General features: G+C 43.2%; 2 protein-coding genes across 2 annotated transcripts in view; one reads left to right on the forward strand and one right to left on the reverse strand.

Annotated features, from left to right (window-relative positions):
• The window catches only part of BACH1 (BTB domain and CNC homolog 1), a 30,246-nt gene extending 24,230 nt beyond the window's left edge, over positions 1–6,016 (forward strand). Inside the window, exon 5 of the mRNA XM_027680907.1 lies at positions 2,709–6,016. Coding sequence (XP_027536708.1) covers positions 2,709–3,170 — 462 coding nt within the window. The 3' untranslated portion in view covers positions 3,171–6,016. The remainder of the gene's footprint in view (positions 1–2,708) is intronic.
• Positions 6,017–10,988: 4,972 nt separating this feature from the next.
• Positions 10,989–16,296, reverse strand: MIS18A (MIS18 kinetochore protein A). Its single transcript, XM_027681547.1, has 5 exons — positions 16,002–16,296; positions 15,839–15,905; positions 14,511–14,633; positions 13,365–13,458; positions 10,989–12,784 (listed from the first exon to the last, which is right to left on the reverse strand). The coding sequence occupies exons 1-5, from the start codon at positions 16,252–16,254 to the stop codon at positions 12,704–12,706; spliced, it is 618 nt and encodes a 205-aa protein (XP_027537348.1). The 5' UTR covers positions 16,255–16,296; the 3' UTR covers positions 10,989–12,703.
• Between the last annotated feature and the right edge of the window lie 274 nt (positions 16,297–16,570).

Raw genomic sequence — 16,570 nt, forward strand, 5'->3', positions numbered from 1 at the left:
AACACTTCCACTGGGGAGAGGCAGGCAGTGGAGCAGTTTACACAGAGATGTTGTGCATGCCCAGTCCTCAAGGTTTTTGCGACATGACTAAGCAAAGCCCCGAGCAGCCTGATCTTAACCAGAGCTGGCTGTTTTGAGCAGGAGCTGAGACTACAGACCTGCTGAGGTACCTCTCCACCTGAGTGATTCTGTAAAATTGGAAGTCTTACATTAAGCTCTACTTATATTGAAGAAAAATACTGTCCAGTACTGAATCTGTTATCTGGTAGAATTATCTTTTATCATTTGCCTTGATCTTCTGTACTCATAATGTCATTTTTGACCCCCCCATATAGTCTTTGCTTATTGACCTTTCAGGTGAATCCCTGTGTTCTTGTTGTTCACTAGTGTTCTGTATTTGAGAACACACATGGGCCACTTCAGATGTTGGCTTGTTAGAAGCAACTCTTTCAGAGCACCTGTGTACATTCAGATTCCTTGTACTTTATCCTGTGCCATGTGCTCTAGAATGACCCTGCTTGAGCAGGGAGGTTGAACCAGATGATCCACTGTGGTCCCTTCCAGTGTTACCCACTCTGCAATTCTCACTTCAAAACTTTAAAATTAGGATACCTGTGAGGAGTAACAGAGTAGAGGATAACTGGGCTCAAGAAGCACTACTTGGATGAAGACTCTGTAGATGAGAAGGACGTGTCAGTGATCCAAGAAATGTAATTGAGATCTTATTATTTGTATTAGAACAGGGTGAAGTGTGTGAACTAAAACCATTCTTCACCAGAAGAATTAAAAGAGCTCTCAGTTTACTATGACCTCAAAACTAACTGACGTTACTTTGCAGTATTAGTATAATGCTGCTAAAATAAAACAATAATATTTAAATTTATTGATCTGTCAACAACTTCACATAGGGGTGGGGAACCTACACTGGAATAACTATTTCTGAATGTTGATGTTTGTTTTAAACAGCAGTCCAGATAATTTCATCAGTCCATAATACCCAGCTGAGTCCCTCTACATACCCAAAAGGTACATAAAGTGATTTTAGATAAGAGATTTGGCAACAGAATGGAAGAGATTATTCTCAAAAGTATTGAAAAACAGCTAGAGGGCAGTTCAGTCATCAGCCAGCACACAGCTTCAGGAGGGGAAAGTCCTGCTTGTCGAACCTGATTTCCTTCTACAACAGGGTAACCCACCTAGTTGATCTAGGTAAGCTGGTAGACATAATGTTTTTGGATTTCAGCAAAGCTTTTGATGCTGTTTCTCAGTGTCCTTTTGGACAAAGTGCCCAGCATACATCTGAATAACCATGTTAACGTGATGGGTGAGCAGCTGACTCACAGGTTGGGCACAAAGAGTTCTAGTGAATGAGGTAACATCAGACTGGTGTCTGGTCACTAGTGAGGTTCCACAGGGCTCCATCCTTGGCCCAGTTCTCTTCCACATCTTCATCAACAACTTAGACACTGGACTCAAAGGAATACTAAGTTAGCCAATGAAACTAAATCAGGAGGAGCTGTTGACTCCCTTGAGGGCAGAGAGGCCTCAAAAAAATGGAGAGATGGACAATCACCAACCATATGAAGTTTAACAAGGGCAAGTGCTGGATTCTGCAGCTGTGATGGGGCAATCCTGGTTGCATGTATAGACTGGGGAATGAGAGACTGAGGATGGTGAAGGGTCTGGAGGGGAGGCCTTATGAGGAGCAGCTGGGGTGTTCAACCTGGAGAAGAGGAGACTGAGGGGAGACCTCACTGTGGTCTTCAGAATTCTTACAAGTGGAAGCAGAGGGGCAAGTACCAATCTCTTCACTCTTGTGTCCAGTGACAGGACTCAAGAAAACAGCCTGAAGCTGAGTCAGGGGAGGTTTAGGTTGGATATTAGGAAAAGGTTTTTCACCCTGAGGGTGGTTGGGCACTGGAACAGGTTCCTCAGGGAAGTGGTCACAGCACCAAGCCTGACAGAGCTCAAGGAGCATTTGGCCATCACTCTTGTGCACATGGTGTGATTCTTGCTTGGGGTGTCCTGCGTAGGTCCATGAGGTGGACTCAATGATGCCGATGGGTCCCTTCCAACTCAGCATATTCTATGATTAATAGCTGCTCCCAGTATGCTGACAAGTAGAAATTTATTAGCAAAGCTCTCTTCCTAATAATTTTAGGTAAAAAGGACTGGTAACAACTGCTCCTCTTGCCAAATGCTGCCAAAACTTAACCAGTTGTTAAAAAAAAAAATGGTAGAGGTTGCAGTATGAGTTTCTCCTGCAAAAGGGGATGATAGAAGGAGTGAAAATAATTAAACTTTCCAGGAGAGCATTGACATAGCAATAGCTGTAACACACAGTCCCTATGATTAACATTTACTAAATAAAAACTATTTAAAGCTTTGTATATCTTCAAAACTGTCTCTTAATTAAATAGAGAATTTAAAATTAATGTGTTGTGACGTGTTTGGTTTTAGGTTCTTTGTCCTCTTCTTTCAACTGCTTCATTATGGCCTTGCTTGTTTCCTGTCCTGTGCCATTTCCTCATAGAGGTTAGGATTGACCTTTTGACACGCATTTGATTGTATTGCTGTTTACCTTAATGCCAAATTACTTCTGTTTCAGCAGACCAGATTATTTACATTCTTGTTTTAGCTTTGGTAGGAACATAAACCATAGTTTTGGTGTTAAAATGTAAAGTAAAAGGCTGTTTTTCTTTTTGCAGCAAAATGAGAAGGAGAACTTGCTGAAGGAAAGAAACCACATTTTGTCAACTCTGGGTGAGACAAAGCAGAATCTGACTGGACTTTGCCAGCAGGTGTGTAAGGAAGCAGCCTTGAGTCACGAGCAAATACAAATACTTGCAAAATATTCTTCCTCAGATTGTCCGCTCTTACTTTTGTTCCCGAAGAGAGAACAAACAGCTCCGTCTGATAGTGAGCCTGCAGTACCAGCGTCTGTAGAATCAGCAGATGGTCTTTCAGGTGTTACATCTACAAATGAGCAGAGTTCTTGTTATCAGCGTGTCAAAAGTGTGTGTGATGCAACATATGATCAAGTACAAGAACTGCATCCAGTTTCTGTAAGAACATTGGAGGAAACGTTACTTGTGGAACAGTGTGGACACAGCAGTGGTATCACAGACTTCTGTCAGCAGATGACAGACAAATGCACTACAGATGAGTGAATCTCTTGTTCCTATTGCCAGCCTCTCAACATTGCAACTAAAAGTGAGATTGAGCATTATTGGAAAGTAGCTTACTAAGTGATAAAAAGATGAAACTTTATCTTCTGAAACTACATTGACAGATAAGTGATCACTATATTACTTAGCAAGCTTTGGGTTTGCTCTTGTAATTCTAGAGCGTAATTTATGTGTCAGCCTTGAAGTTTTTTTTGTGTGGTGATGCCAAGGAAGGTTCAGGAAAGTTGTTGGAATGTATAAACTCCATGTGCAGGTGTTTATTTTTGAGAAAGCTTTCATTCACATATAGGACAGCCTTTGCTCTGACTTATGCCACAGTAACTAATGCCACTCCTCATCTCAGTGAAAGCCTCCTAACAGGTGTTTATCCACAATGACTTCTATACCTGGAATTCTTCTAAGATTTCTTTTTGCCTGGTAGACAAACCTTAAGAAGCACATACAGCTTTGTAAATGCTTATTTTGTAGATGAGTTAGGATGACATGACAGTATGAGGAGATTCTGGCAAGTGTGCTCTGGAACAGCTCATTGCTTCTTGCTGTTCCCATCCCTGTCCCAGAGTAGACTTTTACTGAATAAAAATAGTAGGCTAGTAGTAGTAGTAAATTTGAATAGTAGTAGGCTTTTATTGAATATATGCCTTTGTCTTAGCTCTCCAGTGTAGAGTTAAGAGAACTGGAACGGCAGAGGTGCTGCCGCATACTGCTCTCTGCTCTAAATTTAGTGGGAGGAATAACAACATACTGTGAAAGGCAGATGTTTGAAACTGATGCAGTTCTTGGATGAGTGTGCATTGGATCCTCTGGCATCTGAATCCCATAGGCTTGTTAAAATTCACTGCTGTATTGTGACTTACTGTCCTGGCACCTTCAAGCTTTCTGCTTGTTTGTGGTAATTTGGAATCAAAGTATTATGAAAGTCTAAGGACGGATTTTTATTTTTTTTAAGGTATTCAGGCACTACAATTTTTTACTTAAGTGCCTAACTGCATAAAGTTACAAATATATTTGTTCTCTGATCACTGGGACCAGTAAATTTCTATTTCAGAATCTTAGTCTTTGGCATACTTTATGGCTAAACCTGTAGTACGTTTTCAATGGCTTGTGCTATTAGTGTAGATATATAAAAAGTTTATGAAAGAAATGCGCTGGAGATATTTCCTTTATTTACTTTGTGGAGGCAAAATTCAGCTACTGAAAACAATCCCCGTTTTTTAGATTTTTACATAGCAGTGGATGCATATTGTATACCAATGATGCTTTGTTATTTAGATGTTATTCTAACAACAGAACTAAGTATTGAACCTCACCACAGAAAACTTTGGTTTTGCTGGTTTACAAAACATGAAGAATCTTGAACAAGCCAGTGGAATTCTTCATTTCCTACCTCAGTATGTATATTAGCTTTTTGTGTCTTTGTGTGCATGTACAGTAGGCAACAAAGGACCCTGTAAATACCGCTTTTCAGTTTTATCTTGCAGTGAGGCAAAACTTGTTCTTGGCAAGACTTTTTTTTTTTTTTCCCCTCTCCCCACCACCCATAGGTAACATAGCATTAATAAATACATTAAGCCGCTTATTTAAAACAAAAATTTAAAATTTGACAGATATAAACAGGACTTCTCATAACCAGCACAAAATGCAAATGACTACACTACCTCACCTATGGGATTGAAAGTTGATTCAAAATCTCTAGTAATATCCTTGGATTTTCATCATATATCATTACTTTTAAGGGAAAAATTATGTTAAGGGAGCATAGCTTGTATAAAACACAGTGCTTGCAGTAATTGAAATTCAGAAATAAGTACTATATGGGAGACGTCATGAGAGTTCTACTGATATGCTTTCAGATAATTGAATTGAAATTCTCTTAAATTACTATCATTGATTATATGTTGATCATGTATATGTATTACTTACAAAGCTCTGTGGGCTTTTTTTCCAGTGTCTGTAGATTCCTGGTTAATTTAATCTTGCCTCCCTTGCATGCTGCCATCCTGGGTAGCGTTTTGCTCTCAAGTCTCCATTTTATTTAAAAAGCAAACCAAAAAGAAACAATAAACAAAATGGAAAGCCCCAAACCTCTCTACTGTTCATAACTACTGTCACTGTTAAAGCTGGTGATACTCTGAAATGACATGGACAATGGCATTGTCCTCATAGTACACATACTTCAAAATGGAACTCCATGGGGTAAACGCTTGTTATAAACGGGTGGAGCATATATGTAGGCAATGGCTGGCTGGGAGCTTATCCAGTGGCCCAAACCCCTGACACACTTGGCTGTAGATGCTGGAAAACAAGGTCAGCGATTACCAAGTTAAAGGCTGGAATATCCACTAGAGGCTTGTGCTCCACTGCTGCACTCTGGTGATCAGCCACAGTCTGAATTCCACATAGCTAATGGTGGAGGGATTCCAGTGCAGAAATCATGACTGTTGTTGACCTGTGATAAAATTAACATCATGTTTTTAAACCTGTAATGAACTTGATTGTGAGGGTAGGGTTTTGCCTGACCAGCTGCATCTAAATAATTTTTAAAATATTTATTTAATACTGTAGACCTACAAGTTGCATGTTGACTTCTATAGCCTATGTCATCAACTTGCAAAAGTTAAGAATGAATGACAATTTTATGATACAGAATTCTCAGGAAAATGTTTTTGGAGTTTGGTTTTATTTTTTTCTTCCAGTAAAGAAATATTTGATTTTGAAATTGTAAAATACTTTGCTAAAGCATGTTTTAAAATACTTTGAACAGACTATCTTGAAACCATAAAGGTATGATGGCATACAGATTGTAAAATAAACAGATAATTACAACAGTTGATTTTGTATCTTTCATAATTCAGTATTTTCTAAGACTACAATAAAAACCACTATCCTTTCTACAAAGGCTTTTCTATTTTGTACACATCTTCTGCTGTGAAAATCTCTGCTGGTGCATTATTCATAAACATTTCTGCAAATGGTGGCAAAGTAGTCTCTGTATAGTTTATAAGTTTTATAGGCTCAAAATACTAGCTCAGGATTTTTCAGATGAAGGTGACATTTCTTAATAATCCAGAAAGGTAAGTGTATCAAAGTTTGGTATCTTCTAAACTATTGAGGATGTTTCCTCAGTAATACATATTTCACTCTATTGATTTTTTTTTAATTTTAATATTTCCAAATGCATGGATATTCTTCTCATCCTACTGATGATCAGATTTGTCATGTGGAAAACCTACTGTTTTATATGAATAGCAAAGTCAAGAAAGTCAGAATCTAAAATAAATAAAAAACCATAAAAATTATCAAATAAGTAATGAATGAGAATCATATTACAAGTAAGTCAGTATATTTTATTAACTTCAGAAATAACATTTAAGGCTTTCTTGATATATGATAATAGTCTAGTAAGAATTTGGTATGATACTTTAACAAGGTCATACAGCACATAGTTTTTACAGTCTACTATTTCGTATTTACTGTGAAAGAGGAGGAGATGGATGGGAGAGACAGGGGAAGAAACAAAACACTTACTAATCAAAATATATATTCGACTTTATTAACTTGTTGAAGTCTCAGCTCTTGGGTGAACTGGCATGATTTTGTTTAAATGCATTTGGTGATGATGATAAAGTTCTCAATTATATTGCAATTTTTTTTCTCAGCCCACTGGTAATAAATCAGAAGATCTATGTCATGTAAGCCTGTCAGCATTTGGGACTTTTTCAGGTAATGATCTAGGAAACAAGAAAGAATCAGTAAGGGCTGTTCACTGAAAATCTGAGTTTTCATTCCTGTCACTCTGACTCTTGTTAAAGGTGCACTTGATTTGCTTTAATAAAGGATCCATTAAAGTCATACAGGCATACTAGATACTTTTAGGTAGCAGTGATAAATGGTGTATTGAATCAGCATGTGAAGCATCTGTTTAAATGCAGATGTTACAATACTATTGGTATAATTACATAATTGCTTATTGTAATTTTAACTACTCATATTTACCTTAGTTACATATATTTATAACATTCACTTGAATCCAGGATAACCATGTGAAAATAATAAAGGCTTTTTCATTAAAAAAGGCATTTTCATAAAAAAAAGTCATTCATAACAAAGTAGTAGGTAAAAAGCAGGGGACAGGTACAGGGATAAAAGGCAGCAGAAATCACAGACTCCCCAGGTCTGGGTTAATAGTGGATCATGGAAGTTTGGGGAATATCACTGACACTTGTACAGTGGGCTGGTCCATTTTTCACACAGATGGTGTGTGAATGTAGGAGTGCTAAGAGTTACATAAAGTTTTCAGACTCCTCTCGTCTCTGAAATAAATCAGTCCTGCTTCCCCATAAAACCAGAAAACTTTGCTAACTTGTGTATGTTCAGGTGTCATCCCAAAAAGCTGATGAACCTGTAAGTCCAGACTCAATTGATGGGGAAGGTGAATGTCTCAACGATGCTTAACCCAGCCACCCTTGGGTTTGTTTGTTTGGGTTTTTTTAACCAAAACCAATAACAGGAATAATAAAAAGGACCTTATTACCTCTACTGAACAAGAGAGGGGCACGCCCATGCTTTTTAATATACAGCAGAGGAGGCACACAGGGTGAGGGGATGATGAAAGCCTCACCTAACAAAAACATTATTTGTGTTTTGCTCCTTGCTCAGGGCTTGCTCTCCTGTCAGGCATTCTTGGTACTCAATAAGCACAAGCTGAGATGGGTTGCACTTCAAATGAGATACAGGATGTTGGAAGCCATATGCTTTTATTTCTAGAATTGATCATTATGTTTTGTCTAAGGTATGGTGTCTCCTGGGGTTAGGTAAGAGCCCTTCCCAGGTTCTGGCTGCTGTTGGAGAAGTGTCTTTCCTTTTGTCTGGAAGCAATCCTTAGATGTATTCAGTTTTGGAGGTGGACTCAAAATTTCGGTGGTGGTCTCCTGAAAAGAATTAACAGTTCTTTCCCATAGGAAGTAAAGTGCATAGGGGTAGATAATAGACTGTGCGTGGCAGGTATTAACCATACTGTCTTGGCACATTTTTTCTGGGAGAAATCCCTAGAAATAATCAATTTTGGAGATGGAACCACATTGCATTGGTGGTCTCCTGGTAGAAAATTACAGTTCTTTCCTTCTCCCACAGATGGACTGTCACCTTCTCTTCACTCTCGCAGATCTCACTTGCTAACCATAAAGAGTCCAGCAGCTGAGCCCATGCCAAATGTCCGAGAAGGAAAACTCACAGCTGATTTTACTCTTTCCCAGAAACCAGAGAACTATACCAAACTCGTGGCTGCACTGCACTTCTCACCTGTTCCTACCATCCAACCTCTCAGTCTCACAGCCTAGGTCAAAACTGAGCAGTTTCCAGCTACAGCCCAAAAAAGAGAAGTGTGCCAAGAGAGAAAGCTTTCCGTGACCTACCCCTTCTAATTGTGAAATTCTAGGTACTCTGTTATAGGGGTTTTGGGGGGTTTCTTTTGGTTGGTTGGTTTGTTGGTTTGGTTTGGGGTTTTTTAGCTCCTGGTGAATGTTCCACACCACCAGCCTGTCTGGGGTGTGGTAAGTTGAGGCTTCATTGTTCACCCGACTTGGATCATCCCATTGAAACACCGATGACTTTTCTCTGCAAGAAGCAGGATTCTTGCTTTCGTCTACCCGAGGCAGGGGAGGAAGGTAGATTTTTACTGTGTAACTTTAGCTGAAGCAGCAGCAGCCAGAAGGGAAACAGGGGCTGGCAGTTTTTGGCTGGGAGGTGCTTGGTTTTGGGGTTCATCTTTTTGCCTGGGTCATTTTTGACTACTTCAAGCCCCAAGGGAGGCCCCGGCTTCGCCGCTGCCCACTGCCTGGACGCCTCCCCGGAGCTGCTGAGGACCAAAGGAGCTCCCATTCGTCCCCCGCTCTCCCTGCTTTTCGCCGGAGGGACTGGCACCTCCGTCCCTTGCCGGCTGCCGCCTCCAGAGCCCCGGGCGCGGCGCGGACTGCCCGGGGCTGGCGCTGCCTGCGGAGGGGCTTCAGCCGCCCCCACTCTGCGATGCAGCCACATAGTCCTTGTGCGGGGCTCGCCCTGGGGTCTCAGCCCCGCTGCCGCGGCTGAGATGCGCCATTTGCCGCGTGGGCTCGGCTGGAATTCGGGAACCGCTCCCTCGAGCCCCAAAAACCGGCACCTCCCGGGGCCCGACAGCGCCCCCTGCTGGGCGTGGCTGTGACTGCGCCGAGGGGCGAAAAGCAGCTCCTTGTTTTCGGTGGGAGTTTGGTTACGGGGCTGCTGCTTGTGGTGTTACCTATATATATATGCTTATTCTTTACTAAAGAGCTGTTATTTTCTTTTCCGCACCTTTTCAACTGGAGCCTCTTAATTTCGAGGTTACAATTACTCAGAAGGAGGAGCTTGGTTTTTCTCCTCTCTTGCCCTCCTTAGCAAACATTTTTGTCTCGTTAAACTGAGACATTTATTGGGACCCAACGTGGGGCTCGATGACGGGAAAGGTGAAAAAGGGATAACAGCTCTTGTGTAATCCATCTGTGTATTGATTTTGGAGCCCCTAGGCACCACGCTACCTGAGTTAGCAGCTTTTCTTTGGCACATAACCACGCCGAGAGGCCTGTCCAGCTTGGCTGTTTTCTTCAGCTCGAATGATAAGACCCAAGCGGTGATAACTGCTTTCGAGTTCATATGTTGGGTTTATGACACTGCAAATTCACCACCTATGAGTCTCATCTGGAGTATGTCCTCAAGGCTCTAGCCTAAGCTGTTTCCTCCGGGGATTTAAGGATAATGGCACCTATCCTTGTTGAGAAACACAGTATGTTTTCCCAACCTGTCATCCATTTCCACTTTTGGTCCACTACAATTGCTTCTGGGAAGTTTAAATCCTCTTTAGGTGCCAGAGATGTCTTGCTCTTTGGGCTTTGCGTGCAAGTTTGTGCCATTATGGCCTACCTGATATACGAAGATAGGGCCAGGAATCATCGAGGATGCGTCCAGAAGCCCACCCCAGGGGTGGGAAACCTCGAGTGGCATGGGTCGTGGGAGGATATGGGTAAATTCTTAGAAAATTGCTCCAACAACATGGAAGGTCACCCTTGAACAACTCCTAAACCCCATGAAAATGATGAAATCTGTGAAGGAGAAAGGTTGTGGTAGACCTATGGAGGGGCAGCTCGCAGTTGGACGTGGAGCTTTGTTACTGCCTACCGGAAGCTGCTCAGCATGGTGCAGCACTTCCAGGGAAAAGGGAAAGAGAGTAAAATGCCTGATACCATGGTGACTCAGAACATGGCCAAACCAAAAGAACAGACCAAGCCAATGGAAGTTGCCGCATATCTCACAATTGAACAAAGACAAGAACCCACTTAGACACCACTTCCAGCTTGATAAACATTGGTTTGTTCAACCTCTCACCTCTAACATCAACCAACCTTCAATTAAAGGGCAGTTCATGGCTCTCTTCAGGCATCCAGGATAAGGAATGTTGCTGTTGACCAGCATTTAAAAACTTGTAAGAGCAGAAATTGCCTCAAAAATTACACTGGAGTAACACAAGCTCCTCTAGCAGGTATGTCAGTAACAAAATCTTTTAGTTACTTAAGCATAAAAGAATATGACACCCATCCCTACAGGCTAAACTTGAGCACCACTTCAAAATAGACCAGTGAAGGTGGAGGGCAGAAGCTTTTTTAAGAGAAACGGTGCCTCTCAGTGGGGCAGAATGGGGAAATGAATTCAGAGTTTTTGAAGAAAACGTAAAACCTCACAGTAGTAAAATTAAGTAGTGCTGGGTAATAAAAACACCCCCACCTTTTGAAATTATTCTTGCTTTAGACTACAGCTACTTGCTTTTATTGAAAAACATAGGTGGGACACTCATACTGTACAAGAAACGCTGACAATTAGTCAAATGCACAGAAGACCAAAGACAAATAACTGAAATATCTGCATTAAAACAAAAAAAATTGCTGGCAAGTGTTCCTAGTTAGCATTTTGAATTAATGGCTTAAATATATATCAAATTTTTCTTAAAGGAGTGCTGCCACCAGCCTGGTTTGGTTTCCTCCCCTTGAAGCTGTAAAACATCTGACTTTCAATACTGCAGTTGTGAGATACTGAGTTCGAATCTCACTGAATTATATGTTCATGTGGGTCAGAGTCAACCCACTGTAAGTGTGTGGCTGGGCCATGGCAGGTACATGGCAAGGCCTGCCCACAGAGAGCACACGGCAGAGCCACAAGGCACATGGTAGGGCCCGCAGCCAACACGGACGGCTGAGCCCACGGAGCACACACGGCAGCTCCAAGAGCCAAGGGGCCGGGCTGTCAGCCAAGGCAGACCTGCCTGGAGCCTGTGACTGGCTACACACACCTCACTCTGGCCTGGAAGGCACTGAGTGGTCAAGGACTGGATATCCCGCCTGGGAGGCAGGACCAAACTATATATATGAGGGAGCACGAGACACCACGAGAGCTTTTCTCTTCTGGCTGCCGGCATGAGAGCCATCAGATCGTAGCGGTAACTATTTTTCTCTCCTTCCTCTCTCCTCTCTATTTCTTTATTTCTTTGTTTTCTTCCTTTACTCTTTTCTTTCTCTTGTGGGTAACTTAAAACCAATGAGTTGTGTTTTACTAAGATGGTGTACTGATTGTTTTGTGGTGGATGCTTTTGTGAACTGGGCCTTTGTGCTGGGTGTTTTGGTGAAATACTTATGCCTTGGTTATGCCGCCCCTGTAAAACCTTTTGCCAAAATGTCTTGTTTTCTCACTAAATTAAAAGAAATTCTCTTAGAGTAAGCGTTGCAGCGTTTTCTCCAGATGTGAATTCAAAGTAAGAACGAACTAAAAGCTTCTCAAAAGTTTAGTAAGCAAACTTAAAATTCTTAAATATAAGTAATATTTCCAGATAAGTGTAAAGCTTCAAAACTGGAGCATTATAGCATGGAAAAGCCATTTTATCTAATGCTGTTAAAGCCTTTATTGATGTCACATTTTAGCTTTGAACTTGTAAAAAAACCCCACCAAACTAACAAACCACAAAACCATAGTTTTTGGCCCGTTCCTGTCTCTGAGCATGAGTTGAGCAAAGGCTGTGGAGACAAGACAAGGAAAAGTGACTTAATGTTGTTCCTTCAGACATCACAGCATCACAGGGAGGTTTTGCATTGGTTTAGGAAAATGCACACCCAGTTCAGTAGATATTGAATATCAGGGAAGTCAGGAGATAAATTCTTTGCTTTCAGAGAGAAAAAAATTAAATAAATATTTACATTAAACCAGAATTCTACAGATTGATTTATCACAAGTCTTGCTTAAGAAAAAAAAATCTATTTCTATCTAGGGTATCCTTTCAAGAGAAAGAAGAGGTTGGCTGGGATGGCTAGGATGCAGACTCAGCACTGTTCCACTTCAGCATGAGCCACTCATGTCTTTCAGCTCTCTGACAGCTTTTCCAATGTTTCCACTGATCCCAGAGGATTACAAGGACAAGTTTCACGTTCTCCAGTCTTCAGCAGTTAAACATGTAATTTCTTTCAGACTTTCTTGGGCAGAGGAGCCACACACGATTCAATAGCTGTCAGTCTTGTCTCCAGAGCTTTTAATATAGTGTGTGCCTGCAAAACAACCAGGGAGAGGGACTTGGTTGCAAACGGAATTTCACAATACTAAGAGCAAGTGTAGGTGACAGACAGGGCTCGAATCTGATCTCACATTACCAATCCTATTTGATTTTACTTCAGTTACTTTCATAGTTTGAAAGCTCACTTGACTCTAACGTTCGCTCCGTAACTTTTTCCAGCCTTGGCGTCAGAGCCACACACTCACCTTTTGCTGGACAACCATCACCTTCCGCAGTCAACTTCCTTATGCTATTTGCCCCCAACCTTCCCTACCTGCAGTCACAAGTTTTCAGTACAGTAAAACATCGACTTGATTTATGATGTAATATTTCAATACAAAGTTACAGCAAAAGCATTTGCACGAAAGGCAAAAGAGACATGGCTGTAAGTTAAGTGAAGATCTGGAGAAGTGAATCAGAACTAATTAGGAATGAAATATCAAATTACTGAGACGTAAATAGGAATCTAATGCTGTGCACGATAAACAGAAAATGCCAATTACTGTGAAAATTAAAGGATATTAAGATTTCACAGAGGTGATTTAAACAAAGAATGATATAAGGTTAAATCTTACCCTTTGCAGCACCTCTTGCAAGACAGCTCGACTTTCAAGAGTCAGCGGCTCCTCATCAGTAAGAGCTTGCTTTTCTGAGGATCCTAGAATATAGCTGAAATGCCACAGTTTAGATCATGAGCTTCTCACTCTGAAGGCAAAAAGCCAAAGGTAGTGCTGCTCCAGAACCCCAAAAGACAGCCATGGGCTCTGGGGCTTCAAGACACAGCAAAAAATTACACAGACATGGAGAATGGAGCAGCGCTGGCTGGGAGAAGCGGCCACAGCCATCACTGCCCAAGAAAGTGCCGTTTTGTGGCCAGGTTAGTGCTTCAGAAAATTTTACTGCTGTGGGAAAAACAAAGTATCATAGCTGTGGAATGAAGAAAAAAAACCTGAAACAACTGTCCAGAGTAAGAGGGTGAACAGCCACATCAATACAGCACAATAAATGGGAACTTAACGAAAAAACAAAACACTGAAGCTAGCCCAGACAGAAACAATCACTGTTTACTAGAGCATATACATTCATAAAACTCTGGTGTGGAGCCTTAGTTCAGGATATAGTTATTGAAGAACATTTTAAGACCACTTTAAAGTGCTATAAACCAATTAAACCCAAGCACACCTTCGTTTTCTGGACAGTTTTTAAGATGGCTAAGTGAGAGTCTCAAGCACATACCTTGCCCACCTTAGCAAGGACAGAGCAGACTTGGCCAGTACAGGTTAGACCCCACACCAAGTTGTGCCTCAGGCCCTCTGCCCACGTTTCCTGCTGGCAATGCTAACCTCTAACAGCTAATAGGCAGGTCTATTTGGTGCTACCCATGACTGCAGGCTTGTTTTACAAACTCTCTTCTGATCAAATGAGAAGGAACCCTCTTGTGCTGTGTACCTAGTGTTATTTTCTTGGCTGGTATGCAATTTCTTACATAAAAGGCAGCCCAGGTATTGCATTTTTTTCTAGGATTTGTCTTACACAGGCGATGTTTCTCATTCTTGAGCATTATAATGCCAACAGCAGTAACACAGAAAATCACTCTGGAACAGAGCAGCACAAACAGCTGTATCTGGATATGCCACAGATACAACAGCAGCACCCCTCAGTGAAATGCCGGGTGAGTGAAATGGATTTGTCAGACTTCCCCATAAACATTCTGCATGTACCTTTCAATAGAATCAATGCTGAAACAGAACAAACCCCTCTTGTAGTCGAGATGCTTTGGGGTGCACCTGTAGATGTTTCCAAGTGTCCTCGAGCAGCCAGAGCAGAACAAGGTTTCTACCACGCTGTAAGACATGTAACATTTATTCAGGAGAAAATAAAAGGAAGCACCTCCCTCCATCCTTGTTCTAAAAAAATTCATGCATTACAATTTTTTAGAGCTTTACACAGCGTAATTATGGGCACTCATGTTTCAGCCTGTATTCCCAGTGGCTCCTTAGGCTGGCTGACCTCAGCAAGACTAACAGAACCACTGAATGGCAGAAGGGTTTGGGATGGAAGGGACCTTAAAGCTCATCCACTCCCACCCCCTGCCATGGCAGGGACACCTTCCACTAGATCAGATTCCTACAAACCCTCTCCAGCCTGGCCTTGAACATCCCTTCCAGGGATGGGGCAGCCACAGCTTCTCTGGGCAACTTGTCCCAGGGCCTCACCAACCTCACAGGGAAGAATTTCTTCCTAATACGAGAAATAAACAGAGTGTTCTTGCAAAACTTGTAATAGTCATAATTGGTTTAGTAAGAGAGTGGAAAGTTACTGGTTATGCAGCCTTTGATCTGTGTAGTTTGCTTAGGAACAAGAGAATCAATCAGCTGCAAGGAATAAGTAACCTCCCCTCCAGCTTTGAAGTACGTGACAACTCCATATGAAAGGTATAGTTTGATACCATGTATGCCAAAAAGGGAAGGGAGGCTGTAACCCTGGAGTATCTTAGCCAATGGAGAAACAGGGAGGGATCTGCCTTTCGGGTGAGATAGGATAAAAGGGAGGCTGAGTCCCCTACCAAGCTGAGTGACCTCACTGAGGTTTGTTCAGTGAACTCTCCCTTTTATTCGAATAAAAGTGATTTTTTTTTTTAGTTAGCTTCTCTGTCTCCTGGCTATTTATGTGTTTCCAAACGCCTGGATTTTTTGAATACTAATGTCTAATCTAAATCTGCCTTCTTTCACTTTAAGGCCATTCCCTTGTCCTATCACTACATGCCTTTGAGAGAAGTCCCTCTCCCTTAGTCCATAAGCACCTTGTACAGACCTAATCCATGAGCACTTTGCACAGACCACCCGAAATAAGACCTAATCCACGAGCACCTTGCACAGACCACCCGAAATAAGTGTTTCAGGGGCTCCCCGGGGACACACGGGCACTCCCGCCCGCCGGGCCGTTTTACCGGGCTTGTCCTCAGCGCCTTCCCCGGGACCTCCCGGTTCCCCCAGGGCAGGGAGGGCAGTGCCCAGGTAAGGACCCCCCGCCCCCAACACCGTCTCACCATCCGCACTCGTCGGGCAGCTTGGAGAGCTTCCGCTTGTGGTCCACCGAGACGCTGGCGGCCGCACCTGCACAGGGGAAGGGAGAAAGGGAGGGATGCGGGGAGGGGACCCGTGGGGAGAGGACCCGCGGGGACACGCCAGGGCGGCGGGGCCGGGACTCACTGCGCAGCAGGATGCAGCCGCCCTCCTCGTCGTTGGACACCCAGCTCAGCGTGTCGCCCACCGGCCGCTTGCAGCCGGCGCACAGGAACACCATGGGCAGCTCGCTGTCCGCGCCCTCCGCGCCCGCCCCCCACTGCTGCGGCGGCTGCTGCTGCTGCTGCTGCTCCGCGCTGCCGGCGCCCACCTCCAGCAGCGACATGGAGCACTCCAGCTCCGCCGACAGCTCCGACGGCGGGAACAGCGCGCCCGCCATGGCCTCGGGACCGCCCCGCGCGGAGGAAGCGGCAGTGACGCCCCTCAGCGCCTTCAAATCGCCCGCCGAGGAAGCGGCAGTGACGCGAGTGGGGAGCCCGCACCGCCCGCACCTCCGGGGGCCGCCCCCGCACCGCCCCCAGGGCCACCCCCGCACCGCCCCCGCACCGCCCCCCGGGCTGCTCGCGTCTCGCCCGGGAGGGAGAGGGCGTGTTAAGGTCACCGAATCCAAGCAAGATATGTGGTTATTCCAACACATCCTTTGTTTACGAAGCGTTTTATCAAGTCGCACCTAGTTCATAGAATATCCTGAGTTG

Source organism: Neopelma chrysocephalum, unplaced genomic scaffold, assembly GCF_003984885.1.
Source record: "Neopelma chrysocephalum unplaced genomic scaffold, ASM398488v2 Primary Assembly neopelma1_60, whole genome shotgun sequence".
Lineage (NCBI taxonomy): Eukaryota > Metazoa > Chordata > Aves > Passeriformes > Pipridae > Neopelma > Neopelma chrysocephalum.